The following is a 20,240-nucleotide window of genomic DNA, read 5'->3' on the forward strand; positions in this document are numbered from 1 at the left end:
TTTGATTAAGTGAACGGAGTCAAATAAAAAAAGAGGGGCCGTGTTGCATCGCAAGGATGTGGATACACAATGCTTAGTTTCTCTGGTTCTGTGAACATTGAAACTGCTTTCCTATTAATAGCATCTGAGACAATGCTCACCACTCTGTATCCAATACCCTTATGATGATTATTTTTTTGTTACATCATGCAATTCTCTAGTAGAAAAATTACACACTGGAAGTATGTGAACCACCTCTTTGAATGGTAACATTAAACTTGAAATCGTGAAAACATGTGCAATTTTGGCAACTGACGAAGTTATGACTAAAGCCAACTCAGTTACCCCCTTTGTAATCAACATATGTCTTCAAATGAATTTCATTCATCATGAGGATGACATTTCTTTCATGGCATTTAAGTTTGGGAAAGACAATTTTGGCATATGTAAGTGAGTTACATAAATCTGTTACTGGGGTTAAATTATGATTAGAACACACTAGACGAATGGTTGTGGGATGTGGAAGGGAGTACATGCCTGAATTCCTAGCAAATTTATAGGCATGAGGATAAATTGTAAACAATATACAAGAATAAACTAAAGTCTCACTTCTATAACGATAGGTAAACTTGTTCATCATCATAATCTTCAGTTGTTCAATGATAAAGGTAACTTTCACTCCTACTTCATCATCTGCTGCCATAACATCTTTGCAACAGCCAATTGCAAGTCCATAGGGGCCTTAAAAGGGCCTTTAGACATGACAAAGGAGACAAACAAAACGAAGAACGGCCTCCAGCATCAAAAGCCATCCCGCCTTACGTCTCCACGGTCTCGGGGAAGATAAAAAGGATTCTTGCTAAACACAAAATTCGTAGCATTCGCCTTCCTCCTGGCAAACTCCGGGATCAGTTGGTCCGAGTCAAGCACCCTATTGATCTCAAGACAGCCGGCATTTACCGCATTCCATGCGAATGTGGTAAAGTGTATATTGGAGAGACGGAGAGGGTCATTGAGACGAGGGTGAAGGAGCATCGACGCCACCTCCGACTCGGACAATTGGAAAAATCGGCCATTGCTGAACACTGTGTCCAGGAAAATCACAATATCCACTGGGAAGAGACTGCCCAACTTGGAAGAACAAAAGGCTATTGGGACCGGATAACTAAAGAAGCCGTCGAGATCCGTCTTCACCCCAACAATATCAATAGAGATCGAGGACTGCAGCTAAGTAGCGCTTGGAACCTGGCATTGAATAGGACGAGGAAGGAGGAAAAATCCCGGACCAATCAGAGACCACCTAGGTAAAGGAGGAGGATATATATATTGAAACACCGCGACATCGGCATCATCAGCCCTGAGGATGTTGGGAAAGTCTCCCAACGAAACGTCGGCCTACACCATGCAGACCCTGACCCGGTTGGAAACCCGAGAAGCTTTCATCCTCAAACAAGAATTTTGTAATGATCCTCATTTCTTGAAAATAAAAAAACTCCTGTTAAACCTTGACTTTTCCTTCCTGAGATTTCATTAATGACCCTGTTCTAGGTAATCAGCAGTGCTGTCATAAATTTATCATATCAATAATTGGAAATTGTGGTTGCTCCATACGTATACTGTTGCTAAGACCTGAAGGCCTGGGCTTGATTTTCCGAAATTAAAGCTTGGAAGAATGACATTCTTGGCCCTAAATCTTTCTGGCACATGGGTGTCACAGGGAATAGAAGAGCTGCCCCAATCCTAATTAACACGTTATGAGGGATGTATGTCAAACTCTATTCTCAATAATCAAACCAACCTCAAGGGTTCAAGTGCCGTAGCCTTCGTTTTTCATTGCTATTTGTAACGTTTCATTAAGAAATTATGAGTTTTAAATAAGTAGAACATAATTTGATTTTGGATTTAAGTTATCATTCGAAAACAGGAAAAATATCTTCCCAAAATTACGAAAATTCTACATTATGTACCATTAAAAATGAGGTGAATGCATCAGTTAGAGATAATTTTGCCTAGTAGTATTAATCTTAAGTGGCTAAAAGTTCTGCGGCCATGGCCACTGGTTCTTCCTATGGTTACAGGTTACTAATGTCCATGGCCACAGAGATAATAGTCTGGACACAGAGCCCACAGGATGGCCACAGACAGTCTCACAATGGCCACAGACGACCACAAGATGGCCACAGACGGCCACAAGATGGCTAGAGACGGCCACAAGATGGCCACAAAATGTTCCTGTGGCCGTCTGTGGCCATTTTCACCAGGATAGTCATTCAGAGTTTGATGGAAAGAAACTAGAAAAGCCACAATTCATTGTCTGTCAGTACCAAGTTCTTGATGGAGATCTTCGCTTACTAATGGATAATGAAATTTAAGAAAAAGAGACATTCTCATCATTGAATCTCCATCTATTCTGGAACTTGTATAAAATTATGAACAGCATAAAATGAAATCCAACAATAGTAAAAAAGAGATTACTAAATCAGCAGAATGACATGATGATGTGAAATTTCTATTTCATTGTACTCGAGTTTTCAGTTTTTTTAAGAAAATGGAAGATTTCCAAAGGTAAATTCTCAGAAAATACCTAATTTATGTAATGTCAGGTGGAATTTCCGAGCTCTTTTGTCATTTATTCTTTTACCAGAAGAAAAGAAGAAAAATTTGCGAAAAACGGGGTTCTAAGCAGAGGGTTTTAAACTAATTTTAACACTTTTTATAACCAAAATAATTTCATTTTTCAAAGAACTCTTTTGTAAAATCATGATTTATCAATATTTTGTTACTAACTAAGTACCTCAATTACTATCTTTTATGAAGATAAGTAGTTGTGTTTTATATTTCGGTGGTGTGCCGAAAAGGTGGAGATATGCATAAGAATACACCCTAATAAGTAGGAGTTGCAATTACATCACACTTGGCAAATAAAACAACACTAACCATTCAACAAATGCATATGCCGTTGACAAAGTGAATTTTTTTGCTTTGCTCTTAAATCCACTAGATGCAATATTTAAAACACATCGATTCCTTCAAAACCCTCACAAAAATTTTGTGATTATTTCCTCACGGGAGCTGAAAAAAGGGAAAGTGGAACTACGAGAGGCTTCAAAAACTTCATATAACCTAGTAAATATATGAATCAGAACAATTTCCCGTAAAGGAAATAAAATTAGTACTGAAGTAGTTGGTAGGTAGTACTATGGTTTACAAAGAAACACTTACCGGTCCGCTAATAATTCGAATGTGGGAGATACTCTTGAGCCGGATACAAAGGTTAGCTATGACTTCTGCAGTCGACGGAGGCGTGACCACAAGTGACGATTCTCACTGTATATGCCGAGCTCATATCAGAGGCCGAATACTACTACTAATTGTAAGTAAGTCAAGATACGAGTGGAGAGAACAATTGAGAGAGATTGCTGGTTACAAAGAAAGCACACTGTTGATGAAGAATCAGCTCTGCGAAGATAACAGTTAGATTCAAAGTTGCAGAGCAATGAGGGCTTCTACAATCATCAGAGGAGCGACCACAAGTTATCTCTCTGTATCAGCTGAGCCTATTTCAGTGGACGAATATTACGACGCCCGGAGAAAACATTGACTAGGCCTTGCTGATTACAAAGAAAACACCCTGATGGCGAAGAATTAGCTCTGCGCTGATAATATTTGGGTTGGAAGCTGCAGAGCAAGCTGAAAACGTAGTTTGCTAGCAATCACTTGGTATTATTCAGCTGTTTTTATGAGATGGGGTGAGGTGAACATGATTGACTGCTTATGAGTTAGTCTCCAAGTTCAATCATTTGACACTGCTGGTGTGGAATAGATTTTGCTTTTGGTTAGCTAATCCTCCATTCATTTCCCTAAGTGGTAATAAAGCTTTTTCAATACGACGGTGTATATTACCATTATATCAAATTCGGTATCACATGCGAAGGAAATACATCCAAAAAATCCATGGCGATCTTCTACGATGTTCTTCCCTTCTAATAATTTTAACATTCAATATGTTACTCATTTTATGATTAAAATGCTAATATTTATTCCTTACATGACAGAGTCATCAAAAAAGAAAACATTTGTTCAATTATTTATGAAAGACGATGATAATTCACCTCCAGGTGTTGAATCACGATCGGGGAGATTTTAGTTCCACATGCCCTACCTGGGGTCAGAATTGACCCCAAGCCAGAAATTATTTTTTTTAGGATTCTTGATGCAAATGCTTTGAAAATGAAAAATGGAATTTATGTAAACTTGTTTTATAGGAGCATTCCTAAAATAATATGAATAAAACTGTAAAAGTTAAAAAGTTATTCACATTTTCTATGAGCTGGGGTCAAAAAAGAACCCAGGTAGGTAGGGAGGGTTAATTTGTAGTCTAAATAAAAAACTTCTACAAAATGTGTTTTTCACCTTATAAGTTAATATGGTAAAAGAAGTTTTTTTGGGTTGGGGGTGAGCTTTTTTAAAAATAAAATATATATAATGTCCTTTTCCTTAGTTTTGTGCAAAAGGTCATCAATTTATAGCACAGGAACATGGGGTTACAAAAAAGTTATAACCCTAATGGGCATATACTAAATGCCCTTTAAGTGCATAGAATTATGCAGCGTTGATTTAAAAATTTATCTAAATAATTCACTCAAAAAAATTATAAATACTAAAAAACTTACGTATGATGGAAAATATGAGATATTAACTGCAGTTACTAAAATTAGTAATGTGAAGAGAGCTCTAGATTTTTAAATTGCCGAAGAAATTCCTTCAACTTCAATCTTTTTATTGATGACGTTGACATAAATTTTTGAAAGGGTATCACCAGAATGTCAGTCAGACATGTTGTATGATTAAATTTTATTACTTCGCTCCCAAAATATCTATGATAGCAATGCCTTTGCGGACTTAGAAAACCGGGGCTTTTCATTCCCTGCAGTAAAAATATGCGTATTCACCACTATTTTTACGTGAAATATTTTGTCCATGATAAAATAATCTCAATGGATATATCTCTACACGCAAAACCACGTGTCTAATACGACCAATTTCATTTTTTTAAACTATTTATACACAGAAGGGAAGTTGTTTCGTGCCAATCAACAGGACACAGTTACCAGGAAATATACGGCCATTCAACTGGGGAAGAATTTCCTTGATTGATCGTTTAAGGCTTAACCATAGCTAGTAATGTTTTCAAGAGAAAATATTACTGTCATTTGTATAAAGAATTGCACAGTGATTGTGGTGCAGGCACTCAAACTACAACACAATACTGATGTAATCATCGAAAGACATGCGGGTAAATCAGCAATATAAACAGACCAGTCACTAAGCTTAGTACTCTCTCCATCAATCGTATATTATTATTAACTTGATATTTGCATATAAATTACATAGAAGCACAACATCAACTAACATAGATCAGACAATAAAACATTGATCAATCACACAATTAACATTGACATAACATTGAAAAATTTTCTTGAGGCAAAGTGCCTGCAGTTCTTATCGAAAGTGTTGCAATGCATGCCTTACTTTCAAATGTAAATAATTTTCTATCATTAAAAAATAGCAGTTACACATAAACGAATAAATTAATTAGTCTACGAAAATAAAGACCAGTAAAATTACCTGAAAATTTATTTAATAAGACCTAACTAAATATTATTATATCATTTTCAACATTATTGGACATTTTTTTAATTCATACAAGCAGTTCTTGTTATAATAAGAATTATTGACCTTGATTGCTAAAAATTACCAATAACTAGTCAACTAAAAACTTAACCCTGTGTGTTTGCAAAGGAAAGAAAAGTTGCATCTATTAAGAGAAAGTCTTTCCACATTCATTGCATTCATTGAGTAGGACAAGGTTTCCTTTGGTAGTGTAAGACTTTTCACATTCACTGCACGAATATGGTTTCTTCTTCATATGAATAGGAATGTGACAGACAAGGTGGCTTTTTCGTGAGAAAGACTTATCACATATATTGCAGGAATAAAGTTTCTCCTTCATATGAGTCCGAATGTGACAGATGAGGTTACTCTTTTGAGAGAAAGACTTTTCACATTCATCGCAGGTATAAGGTTTCTCCTTCGTATGAGTCCGCATGTTATTGACAAGGGTGATCTTTTGAGAGAAAAACTTATCGCATTCATTGCAAGAATAAGGTTTCTCCTTCATATGAGTCCGCATGTGACAGACAAGATGACTCTTTTGAGAGAAAGACTTATCACATTGATTGCAAGAATAAGGTTTATCCTTCGTATGAGTCCGAATGTGACGGACAAGGTGACTATTTAGAGAGAAAGACTTATCACATTCATCGCAGCAATAAGGTTTCTCCTTCGTATGAGTCCGAATGTGACGGACAAGGTTACACTTTTCAGAGAAAGACTTATCACATTCATAGCACGAATAAGGTTTCTCCTTTGTATGAGTCCGAATATGACGGTTAAGGTGGCTGTTTTCAGAGAAAGACTTATCACATTCATTGCAAGAATAAGGTTTCTCCTTCATATGAATCCGAATGTGACAGATGAGGTTACTCTTTTGAGAGAAAGACTTTTCACATTCATCGCAGGTATAAGGTTTCTCCTTCGTATGAGTCCGCATGTGATTGACAAGGTTAGTCTTTTGAGAGAAAAACTTATCGCATTCATTGCAAGAATAAGGTTTCTCCTTCATATGAGTCCGCATGTGACAGACAAGATGACTCTTTTGAGAGAAAGACTTATCACATTGATTGCAAGAATAAGGTTTATCCTTCGTATGAGTCCGAATGTGACGGACAAGGTTACTATTTAGAGAGAAAGACTTATCACATTCATCGCAGCAATAAGGTTTCTCCTTCGTATGAGTCCGAATGTGACGGACAAGGTTACACTTTTCAGAGAAAGACTTATCACATTCATAGCACGAATAAGGTTTCTCCTTTGTATGAGTCCGAATATGACGGTTAAGGTGGCTGTTTTCAGAGAAAGACTTATCACATTCATTGCAAGAATAAGGTTTCTCCTTCATATGAGTCCGAATGTGACAGATGAGGTTACTCTTTTGAGAGAAAGACTTTCCACATTCATCGCAGGTATAAGGTTTCTCCTTCGTATGAGTCCGAATGTGACGGACAAGGGTAGTCTTATCAGAGAAAGACTTATCACATACATTGCAAGAATAAGGTTTCTCCTTCGTATGAGTCCGATAGTGACGGACAAGGTGACTATTTCGAGAGAAAGACTTTTCACATTCATTGCAAGAATATAGTTTTGTCTTCGTATGAGTCCGAGTGTGATGGATAAGGCTAGATGCATAGCTTGATTTCGAATGAAACCGTCCATCATTAGGATTTGAGCACAACGTTATTTTATCAGCAATCAATATATCATATTTTTTAAAGTCTTTATCAAACACCTTCCTGCCTTTCCTTGAATGTGATGCTCTAATCTTTGGTTCAAGGACTGCAAACAAGGCTGAGGCTCGTTTAGAAGCTGGGGACTCTAGAAAAAATATAACATTAAAAATAAGTGAAGACAGGCATGAAATCTACGACTCGTTGAACTTATTTATAACAGCAATTTGACAGATATCAAGGTAGCTACGTAAACCGATTCTTCGGTTAGACGCTATCCACATAACAAGGTGTCAGTTAATTTTTTACGGTTGTTACCATATATTTATTTACAAATTTAATGGCACTGCTCCTAAGGGAAATTGAGCAAAATATTGCATACTTACCTCAAGTATCTACTCCAGAATACATATCAATACACTTTTTCGTGCACAGAATTAATCATACACTGAATTTACAAATGCCATGTACACACATAATGTTGAACTGAAAAAATTTTCATCATTATTAACCCATTATTCCCCAGACTGTATGTAATGGTTTTAAATTTGGTTTTTTCGTATATTCCAGTTTATTTTGACCTAATTAAGATATATTTTCATTAAAAAAATTATTTTCAACTTAATATATGATGTTCAAAATGTTGCGTTTCCGCAACGCTGGGAAAACTCCGGCAAAAAATTAAATTACAGGTTTTTAAAACTTAAGTTTCACCTTTTATTTTTTATCGTGATTTGCATACTCAACATCTTCGCCCCGAATAACCAGTATTCCTTTGGTAAAATGCTTTATTCTGCCTTGACGAACATGCTGGCATTCATAAATAGAATCCACAGCCATTGCCCCTAATATGGATAAGATAACATGCTACAGAGTTATTGTGTACCCCTACCATTCCCTAAATGTAATCGTTGAAGACATTTGATTGTGGAATCAGATCACTCTTATGCAGCCTCCGTTTGTGCCTATTCGTTCTTACTATGGGTTCAATATTCTCGTGTGTTGAAGCAAAGGTGTCTACAGAATTATCATACCATCGCGCTAATATAATATTTTTTGACTTGTCAAAGAAATAGTCAAAATCCTAGTTTTTTGTCAAATCCCTGGGAGACTTAAGTGTGGAGTGTCCGGTTCCAATACACAGCATCGCGTTTCGGACATTTATAAAAATTCAACAGATATAGAGCAATCCTTTCTCCAAGTGGTAATGAACTATCTCTTCCTGGCTCAGCGCCTACATATAGCAAAAACTGATAGTGATAGTCTGTAGATGAGGCTAGACACTACAATTTATAACCAAGGATGAATATTTTAGCTGAGTGTCGCCCGAAATATAGAACCATTTAATCATCAACGCACAATTTACTTTAAATAAACCCAAATTGAATGAAGTTTTAATTTAGACTTTTGAGAAAAGGCCTGAATTTTGAAAATGTTGTCAAATATTGGAGAGGCGTACAAATTTTATAATCTTATCAAAACTATTCTACGGAATAAAAAGTCTCAGAATTGGAGCAGACATATCCTCTTTGTTTTTCCAGAACATATTAGTGCGTGGTTATGTATTGTACCCCGATAATATTAGGATCCCAATGAGATTTATTAGATCTGCCAAACTTGGAGTAAACATGTTTATTTTCCTCCCCAGCGTACTTATTTGAATAGTTCGAAAACAATTCAAGTAATCCTTTACTAAGAAATAAGCGAAATATCTCAATCTCAGCGCGTTTGACTGTATTTCAAAAGTCCTAGAAATGCCTGAAGGTAGCGGAATACTGCCGTCATTTATGACTATCTCCCCATCATCGGTGTTTCTTTGACGGTGAGGTCACTAACTTCTATATTCCCCGGAGAGTATCAACGCATCGACCTCATCACCTTCTTCGCTAAGTTATTCCACTGCATCCAGTACTTTATCGCCCGTGGTGCCCCTCCTGAAAACACACATATCTGAAATACTGAGATAATGTAATTTTCATTGCATTTCCCAAATCTAGAAAACATTATAAACGACCTCTCCTGTAAATTATTATTCACTTCCCTTCTGCCAAAGTAAACTTCTGAGGCGTAGAAATAAGGCATAAAATTTTCCTCACTTTTTCAGTTGGATGAAAGCCCTGGATGACGCTTCTTACAAGCCGAGAAAATAATATCGCATTATTATTAATATAATTACTAAAAGTGAGATAAAAAAGGAATTTTGTGGGACTATTTCACTGATATCAACCCATTTTAAGCTAATTTCCTAGCTTTACACCACCTAAGCGCTAAAACAAAAGATAGCATGTACTTAGTACGATTGCTCAGGGGGAACTCCAAGGAGCGATTAGAGGAACACTCCACCTTCTGCAATAAACCTGTTTCGACCAATGCTTTTCTCAAACACTCATTCTATCGTCTCCAACATTTAATGCATCGTAAGCTGAATGTAATTTCTACAAAGTAAGACTGGCATTCAACTGCTTGGGAATGACTGGCCTGGCCCTGTATCTATTCCACATGGGCGCGCAACGGTTCGAATCTACGAAGTAACAACTCGTAAAGATGACCATCATTGGAATCCATAAGCAATTAACTCATAACTTTGTTTACCCACAACCTGAGAGCAACAAAATGCCGCTAAAATGCCATCACAAGACTACGTTGTCCAATTCAAAAGCCATATTGACGAGCTGCTTTTGCTTATAGAAAATCCTCGCGGTCTACCAGAGAATTCCCATCGTTGCGTAAACGCAACATTATTTACAACAACCAGATTTATTCCGGTAACAATGAAAGTGAATGGCAACAATAAACATTATGAATAATGAAACTTAAAACTAATTAAAAACATTAGCGACAGTAAGATTCCTCAAGAAATCTTACAGAAAAATCATTTAAGATTTACGGCGATTCAATTCCTTGAAAAAGACAAACTTTGAATAAAAAAATGTAATTATATCAATGAAAATGTTAGTGAAAGGGGCATAATAAGAACTAGAGATATTTCAAAAAGTCAGAAAACCGAAGAAAAAATATACTGAAGCAAAGGTTTTTTTCTGAAAACTATAATTCAATAATGTTGTGTTTACGCAATGCTGGGGATTAATGGGTTAGACGCAAATATTTTCTTGCAATGCAAGGCTAAAATATGCAAAATAAAAATGGACAGCAACTACGTATGCCAAAAGGTAATTGAAGCTCACAAAAAATCATTGCCATCTTAATAAATCATTGAAAGATAAATGGGTAATAATATGGCATATTATAAGAACTTACCTTCGAGGACAACATGTATTAAAAAAAGAAATATTTGCAGTGCATAAACAAGAAGACTAACAGCAGTAATAGAATATCATATTGTCTGAGGGGCACTCCTCTATTCTAAAGAGACTTTCGTAACCACTACACTTTGCATTATTTATAAAATTATTTCAAGTATAAAGGCATGGGGTATTAATGATCACATACCTTATGTCATTATATATTATATAAGGATGGTCAGATGGGGTGCCTCATGTCCAAATATCCGCGGTTATTGCCCTTCATTGGATAAATCGGATCCAAAGTGGGGAAAGCATCGCATTAGGATCCGAAGTTTTATATTATGGATTCAGTTTATACACACCCCAAATGAGAAGAAAGGAAAGGGTTCTAACCCTCTCTTTGAATGTGCCCTCACAGGTCCGTTGATATCTCTTTCTGCCAGTCTTAGTTTGAGAGCCTGGATTGTTCAGGATGCATTGGTATAAAAAACCATCATAACAGACCAGTTACGCAGAATGTTAAAATGACAAAGAGCTTGTCATATTTGCACAATGGATCCAACATTTTGATAAAAGGATTTGCATGCAAAGATGAACTGAAACGGCATAAAGTAAATTTTGAAACGTATCAGTAGCCTACCCCCACACTACTTCCCAACTCCGTCTCAGGGCCATCTACAATCGTCTGATTTCAGTGGCTGACCCTGTATTCAAGGTGGAATTCACCATAGATTAAGTCTAGCAAAGAAACTTCACAAAGCTTGATTCATGAGTGAGTCTGTAAGAATATCTATTTCATTTCCTCACTTTGATGATTTATATACTTCATATTGTGACGAAAAGCCTCGTCACGGCTCATTCTGCGTTCGCGTCCTGCCCTTTTCCCTATTCAAGTTGGCGCGCGGCCGTAGCAAGCGATGAGCGACCTTTCTTTTTTCTTTTTGTCGTCTGCTATCATTTTAGTATGTCTTTTGTTGTTCAATTGGGTATATAAGGCCCGGTATTGTGTGATTTGGGGTTGGTTGGTTCGATTCCGGAGAAAGGGGTGGATGAATCCGCTAAAGAGGAGGGAGACCAGAGGTGACCGTGCCGAGGTGGGGCAGTAAGACGAGGCCGCTGCAGACGCGGGCTAGGGCGTCTTGGAGTTCGGGGAACGCGGCAAAGGGGAAGGCGTGCCGGAGAGAAGAGCGTAGAGTGCAGTCGAGGAACGAGAAAAGTATCCTCGCCTTCGTCAAGACATCACGACAACGTCCGAGGATCTGCGGGATGTGGATCCCCGCGGTTGACGCATCGTGATTTGGCGACCAGGATTCGGACCCGCCGTTTGACACTTAAGAACTCTAAAACCCTCTCCCGGGACGGGGAAATATCCCGATCCTCCCCCCGCTCCAGCCAGCCCATACGCCCTCGAAGAAAGTCCCCAGTGTGCACGTGTGTCATCCTAATAACCAAGTGGTCTCATAAATAAACTCACGTCAGTCTTTCTCGGTCTAAAGACCGTCTTAATTGTATCACGTTTCTCCCGTTCACGTCATTCCATTTGGATTGACGACAGCTTCATTTTGATATAACAGAACGTGGAGCCTGTAATATTTTCAAGTAAAGCAACGAACATTACCTATAATTGTCTTTGAAGTGCAGTGGTTTTTGTCGCAACTTGAGCAAGATAACAAGTGCCCGTGTAATGTCAATTCTTGAGATATTCAGTGTTATTTTTGTCCATTTCTGTGCATTTATCCCAGTAGTCATCTCATCCCTCATCTATTAATGTGAGATTTCTTTCTTTTTTCTGGCATATTTGTTTCGTTTTTCGCAAGTGTATCATTTATGTCTCGCCTAAGTCAGCATCACCCCCCATCCCTCATTAGTGTTTAAGGATAAAAGTGTTCGTTTTCTTTTCGTTTAATAAATTGCGTATGATATTCAAACGCTGTGTACGAGGTCATTCATCTCCTTGCTGCGCCATTGCCTTCAAAGCTCTGAGTTCTCATCTTGACCGCGAGCTGCAGAACCCACGAAAACTTCAGAACTTAGATCGTAATCTCCGTTCGACGATGCACGGTAGGTGGGCGTGTAACGTCACAATATGAAAAGCTGAAAATTGGCAAAAGATACCTGATTTCCAGGTTGTCCACATGCATCCATTTTCTAATTCCCTAACTCTTCCCTTATAATTTATCTATTTTCAGAAGCAATCATCGCAATAATATTTTAATTTTGAATGCATCCTGATTGAATTTTCATAAAACTCAAAGTACTTAAAATATGAAGTGATGTACAAAATACCACTAGAGCATCCTAATAAAAAATAAACTTAGCAGTTAAAAGTTATAAGCAACATCTAATTATTCAAACTTCTCATATCCATCCTCAAAGAGGATGATACCTTGTACTTTGCTGTACAACCTTTAACAATTTGGATGGCGCTATAATCTTGAAATCTTAGCTAACGACAATAAGTAAGCAGGGCCTGGTCATTACTCTGCAGAACTACATTTGCTGCACACAAGGCATTGAAATTAAGTATAGCCTATTTTCGGCCAAATCAGTTTTTTTCCTTATCTCACTTTTTCCATGAATAACTTTTAAGCCTATTAAAGCACAGTTGTCTAGAGCACAAAACAGTGAATTGGTTGGGGTTGTAACAAAGCAAAATTTTACCATCATTTCAAAACCGAAAAAAAACCACTTGATCTCATTTCAACAAGTTCAATGTTCATATTATCTATGGACTCCACAACTGACATGGCACATAAATGGATTCTTTTGCCCATTATTCTTCTCAAGTGATTTATTGGGATTTTTTTCTATTACCCAGTCTTAATGACAAAATTGTTAGGTGAAGTACACTGGAATTCCCATATGAATACACATGACTGCATATATTGCTGAATGCCACTGATGCATGATGAAAATTTTACTAGACACTTTCCAATCTGATTACATTGTCAAGCAGAACTATAAATCATAAACTAAAGAATGAACCGATGGATAAACTAAAGGATGTATACACAAAAAATACTAGTGCTACATCCTTCACATGGGGAGTGTCCAAAAACCGGGTCTCACAATTCAATCAAATTTTCTTGTGTTATACATAGTCCATTGGGAGATGTCCCTGAAACAGCCCCCATATGGGGTTATATAACCAAATAGTCTAAACTGAAATGCATTTAAACATTTACAGGTGAAATATATTCCTGTATAATAACCACTCTACAAATGGTGAGCATTAGTCCAGTGGTGCCCAGCTGTCATGCTGAGGACCCAGGGTCAAGCCACATGTAATATTAAAATTTTCCATGAACTTCATGGAAAGATGACAAAAAACCAGATTTTGTAAAATAAGAGTGTAGAAAGAAATCAAATTTAAAATATTTTTGAACAACAGATCTAGTTTTTGGACATGGCCTGGTCAGAATTAGTTAAACATCTTTTCTCTGAAGAGTCATTTACAAAGCACTCACCCTCTGCCTCTATCATAGACTCCATGGCCATTGTACGATTTTGGATCAGCTCCCCAATCTCCATAACAGTAGGCTGAAAGTAAGCAGATATCAGATTTACAAATTAAATTTCTAAAAAAGAAACAAGAATCTTCATTTCTTGTGAATCTCATGCTAAATACAAAATCAAATAAAGTGACAACACCAACGCTAACCCTACACACTCTTCAACAACATGCTGTCCTAAATACTAAAATATAAACTCCTTTCCAGGGAAAAGGTGTAGGCCAAAAGAATAAGCAAAATGCAAGGTAAAAATACTGTGGGGCAACAGTCTTCTTCAGAGTTAGTTCTTCTATTCTTGATTATATACGGGATTTCTTCATGAATCTTCTGAACTAGAGGAGTGAGAAGTCATATGGGATAACAGTTTCACTTATCGGCTCTCTGTCATGGATGGGGATGACCCCCTCGACTGTCTCCTGCAGGGGGAATTCACCATGGGCTGAGAGAATATTTAATTCAAGGCGTCGTGGGTTGACCTTATTTCTCTTGGTATGGCAAATCTACCGTTCAGTTCTCCTATTTCCTCTTCTTTGCCACTCTTCACCTCACAGTCTAACTTCCACGATTCTCTTCTCTTTCTACCTCTCCTCCACCTGACAGGCAAAACACCATCAGCTGTCGGGCATAGCCTTCGGCTGCAACATGTAGCCGTGCATAGGCGGATCCAGGGGGGGGGGGGCACGGGGACACGTGCCCCCCCCAGACCCTTAAAAATATGCTATATTTTTAATACGGTCCCATTATCATTTCGTTCGTTTTGTATAACAAGGTATCCTTGTGCCCCCCCTGAACAAAATCCTGGATACGGCCTTGCTTGTGCCCCTCCCAGAAAGAAATCCTGGATCCGCCCCTGTAGCCGTGTTTGATGTGTCTCTTCCAGCTGAAATTCGTCCGTATTTTACTAAACAGAGAGTGTTAGTTTCCTGAGGTTGGGGCACCTGGAGGAAACTTAGGAAGAAGCGGGTTTTCATAGAATACTCACCACGGGGCAGGGGGATTGCCAAAGCATGTTCTCATTTTGTAGAAGGAAGGGGTGCAGGTTCTGTCACCCTCCATTCACTGCACACGGGTGTTGTTTGCAGGGAGGGGATTGGGAAAAATGTGGACCTTTCACTGGCCCCGTACACATCATGGAAAAACCACCAAATTGGGAAAGCGGTGAATCGTGGGGGAGGGGGAAACACTCAGAATTCCATTCAATCTTTGCTGTATACACACAACCACATAATCACACACTATATTGAAGCAGTTATCCTTATCTTGTGAAAGTGGATTAAAAGTTACTCATGAAAAATGCCAAGTGGTAACGGTTACAATACATTTTGCCCATTTTTGAAAATAATGATAAAGTTCTTACAATTTGGGCTCAAGTGCCAGTGTTTACAGTATTACAAATTCAGGATTTCCCCAAACATCAATTTAATCCATTAATTTAACCCATTAATCCCACGCATTGCATAAACACAACATTATTGAATGGTAATTATTAGAAAAATCCTTTATGCAGGATTAATTTTTTCTCAGGTTTTCTGAATTTCTGATATATCTTTCAGCTATTTTTGTAAAAATTTTCACTAAAATAATAATTTTCATCTTACTTCAAAATTTGCCCATTTTGAAGCTTTGAAGTACTACAAATTGTAAATGATATTTTACTAATATTTACAGAGTAATCCTACTATAGGTAATTTTTTCTCTAAGTTCTGTTTCTTTTTTTCATCATGTTTATTTTTGTCATAAACTTTCGCCATTCCTGGTATGAATATGGTTGTTGTAAATAATGTTGTGTTGACTCAGTGATGGGAATTCACTGGTAGACCAGAGGGCTGTTCTCAAAGCATAACAAAACTTATCAGTACGGCTTTTAATCGACATCGTAGTCTCTCGGAGGCAGTTCAGCAGCATTTTGGCACTCACAGGTTATGAGTTTATTAAGTAAAGCGAGAATAGCATTTCCTATTCCAAGGTGGCCATCTGTACCAACTTTACGTCAAACCGTCTGGTACTTTGTAGAGTCAAACTGTTAGGCACACACATATGGAACCAATACAGGGCAATGTCATTCCCATGTCATTAAGTCGAAGTATTTCTTTGTAGATGTTAATTCAGCTTAAGATGCATTCAGTTTCTGAATGAGAGGGTGAGCACCGTATTAGTCAAAGCAGGATTGTGATGGAAGGTGGAGCCTCTAGTAACTCTTTGGAAATTTGTCCGTGCAATCCTGAGATACCTCTCTTTTCTTCTAACTAACGGGGATTTCTACTATTTGTTTGACAGATCAAAACATATTTTCTAATTGCAATGGAATCATAACTCTGTCACCCCTGTTGCTTCAAATTACTTTAATATGGAATCCATAGTAAAGATGAAAAGGTATTCACAAAGATTCCTGAAGAAAATCGAAATGTCATCAATGATTACAATCAGGGAATGGGAGGGATAGATTTACTCGATAATTATGTTCCATGTTATCATATCCACATTATGGGAAAAAACCACTATTCTAAAATGGGGTTGATAGTGCAGTGGTGAACCCGTGGTGATTTTACGCTTAAGTTGTGGGAGTAGAAATTCCTTTGTTAGAATTTCATCCAAGATCGTAAAATTTTACTGAGGTAAGAAATCGTTTCCAATACAATTGCTGATGAAATTTAACATAAAATTCCGTGCCCAATGGCAGGAAACCTTAGGAAAAATGATATACCCCAGCATGCTCATCAAGGGAGAATAGGGCATTTCATCCTCAGGCATACTTATAATTCCCGGCAAAGATGTCGAGTGTGCAAATCAAAGCTATGTTATGTTGTGAAAAGATCTATGTTTAATTCCAGGAGAATGTTATTGAATACTACAAAAGAAAAGACGGTGAAAATTAAAATATACAACCTAAATTTTTAAAAGTCCTTTTTTGTTTTTATTTTCCGGAGTTTTTCCAGCATTGTGTAAATGCAACATTATGCAAATCATATATTATGATGAATATAATCATTTTTACTGAAAATTAATCTTAATTAGGATAAAATAAACCGTAAAATACACAATACCCCAAGGTAAAATCCCTACATGCAGTCTGGGAAATAATGGCTGAATTGAATGTGAATTTCATGCATACCTCAGTGGCACCGGTCTCCTTGGGTGATAGTTCTTCTTTGGCCAAAACCAGCATAGAGTCAAGGTCCATCTCGATGGCTCCAGTGCCTTCAGCATCCACCTCCTCACCACGGGAAGATATTGAAGTCTGTGCCTGCATATGAGTCCAAAATCAGCATCATTAACGACAGATATATATATAGAAAAAGCTTCATTAGTTCCTCAAAAAATGACTCCCAAATATAGCATTATTAACAATCTACACACCACCTCAAAAAATTCACCTGTTAATATTCACATGTACACCTTGTATGTTACATTTATGTGCACTAAATTGTACTATAATTATAATGTACGACAATGCTCAAAAAAAGAAATAACTCATCTTCTCAAGAAAATGCAGGATTAGTATCCAGTAAAAAACGCAACTCATGTGCGAATAATAATTTTTCTAACGCTTGAAAGTGTGACTGAGACTTTGGTTTAATTTTAAATGCTTCAAAATATTGTTGCCCTCATCATTCTTCACTTTGAGTTATCTTACGCACATGCAAAATGCATTTGTATTCCGTGGATTGTATCTGCTAGATGTTTTACATTATTATAAAAATTCTAAATAGTCTTTTAAAACATAGAATCGCATAAAATTCAACTATGGGCAAATCGCTCAAAAGAGTACAGAAAAAAATACAAAGCATGCGTCACTGAGAGACGTGATGTGTTCACTCACATGCCAAGAGTCCATCATACTGTTAGCTCATCCTACTGCAATGCCTGGACCTATTACCAACCTTATATTCCCATGGTAGCCTTTTAAAATTCTTCTGCATTTTGTGGATGGTAATCATAGTCCCTGCTTTATATGACTTTTACCCTAGCATTATTTCATCTACCAAGGTTACTATTATGATCCGAGGAGTTGTAATTCCATATGTCGGTATAGCAGTTTTTAATTCTGTAGTGAGCCAGGCAATAAATAGCTTCGCAGTATAAAGGAGCAATTCATAGCTTGCAAACAATAACGGCAAGTTTTACTCATTCCACTGCCTATCTAACCCTAAGTACAGTGGGTATCATACCTCCCTCTTAACATACAAAAAGTAAGCCTAAAACGACCATTAACTTGCTATATTAATACCATTTTGATATTTGGTGCTTTTTTAAGGGTGCTTCAAATGTAGTAACTGTATTAAATGTATATTACTTTAAGCAAATGAATATAACTTTTTAAGGTACTTATATTATTAGGTAATTAAAAAAAATTTAAGGTTTACCAATGCATGTGACTCAACAGTGTATGCAACTAGCTCTACATTAACTGATCTCTGTAAAATTTTATGTGTACTCCACAAAGTCTTAGTTCTCCATACCTGGGTGTAAAACTTGATAATAAAGTCTCCTTGGAGGAACATATTCAAAAGCTCTGCAGAAATATGATCTCTACTTGTGTTCTGATTCTATCAGATAAACTGTAGACATTGATGTATTATTGTCAATTTATTATGGTGAATTCTACCTGAATGTGATGTTTAGTATCCTCATCTGGGGCCCTAGACCCAATTCTAAAATAATCTTCAAAATTCAAAAAAGGAAATTGCAGCTCTTAGGTAAAATGTCTCCTTACGCAGCATGCCACCCTCCATTTCAAAAATTAACTATATTACATCACCCCTTTGTGTTCTTGTATACTGCGACTGTTTGTGCAAAAAACTATATTCATAATTATGACGATTTCTTCATATAAAAATTTTTTCTTTCTTCATTAGTACTGTTTTTGTATCTTATATACTCCTTGACATGTCTTATGTTTGTCCAAACAAATCAATGGACCAATTAAAATTTAGTTATTATTATTGTTATTATTATTACGATTACCTGATCAGAGGCTTGGGACACGTGGTCATTTGTTGCCCCATTATTGCTACTATTGTGTTCATATCCAACTCCATCATCACTGAAATGATCTGCTTTTAATTTATCAGCAATAATTTGTGAAATCATGGTCCCATGACATATTCATTGGCAACCAAGAATTTTTGTCTTCTTGTGCAGACGAAGTACGAAAAAGTTGATTTCATCCATTAAAGGTGATTATTATATTTTAGTTCAATCAAAGTTGAATATATAACAAGCGCCATTAAAATCACCTCATGGAAAGAAATTGATGCCTCTTAACAACCACCCTGGTTTGCAAACATCTAATACCCTTTCCAAAGATGGTGAAGGACAAATCCTGAGTCCCCCATATTATTTACTCCATATAGTTCTCACTACATCCACATCTGCAACAGTTACTATATGCCTTATATAAATTCTTTTTTGGGAGCAATTCTTGTTTGGTAGGATTGGCTAGAAACTGCATCACCTGATTATGTGGCAATACAGCCAGCCAGAACTAACACAACAGGATTTATCATTCACCATAAGAGGTTTTTCTCATTTGGAACGACTTCACCAGTAGTTGACCACATAATGAGGCATGATGGCCTGATAAAAACAGCTGTAGAAGGACTGCTGGAAGAATATTAAAAGTTATAAAAGATGTAAAAGAGAAGAAATACGTCCAAATGAAAAAGTTAGCAGACTGGAGAGTTGCCTCAAAGATATCTTAGGACTTATGATAATGATCCGCCCTTCTGCTTTGTGGAGATTGGAAGTGAGAATGGTGTTTCCTTGCTCACGTAAATGGGAAATGCCATGACGTCAGAGCCCTCACTTGCTCAGTGAGCAAAGGTGAGTGATCAGATCAGCTGTATGCTCCCATTCTGTTCAGAACAATGAACCATACATTTTGAATGATTTCTTCAAGAACAACACATCTCTATGTTAGTCAAAAAAACTTTTGGGCCAACGGGCCAAACTTTTTCGGAATTTTGATTCCCATGATCTCCCTAGAAAAAGAAACCAGAATCGGTCAGGAAACGTTGGGGCCACCCAAAAATTTACAAGGCAACAGAATCTTTTCTTCAACTAACATGACTAACAGTGAAAGTTCTAAAGAAGACTTATTACGCATCTCAAGTTAATTTATTCACATTTGACAAAGTTAGGGTAAAGGTTTTGCTTTT

At 37.1% G+C, this 20,240-nt stretch overlaps 1 protein-coding gene across 1 annotated transcript; it reads right to left on the reverse strand.

The window, feature by feature from the left end:
* Positions 1 to 6,316: 6,316 nt before the first annotated feature.
* LOC124172550 (zinc finger protein OZF-like) lies at positions 6,317 to 19,173 on the reverse strand (the record flags this gene model as incomplete). The annotated part of the gene is made up of 4 exons (XM_046551993.1): positions 19,048 to 19,173; positions 17,195 to 17,326; positions 14,038 to 14,110; positions 6,317 to 7,473 (listed from the first exon to the last, which is right to left on the reverse strand). Coding segments are annotated over exons 1-4 (1,488 nt in total), but the record flags the coding sequence as incomplete, so codon positions are not given.
* Positions 19,174 to 20,240: the final 1,067 nt, after the last annotated feature.

This window comes from Ischnura elegans, assembly GCF_921293095.1.
Source record: "Ischnura elegans chromosome 13 unlocalized genomic scaffold, ioIscEleg1.1 SUPER_13_unloc_1, whole genome shotgun sequence".
Classification (NCBI taxonomy): Eukaryota; Metazoa; Arthropoda; class Insecta; order Odonata; family Coenagrionidae; genus Ischnura; species Ischnura elegans.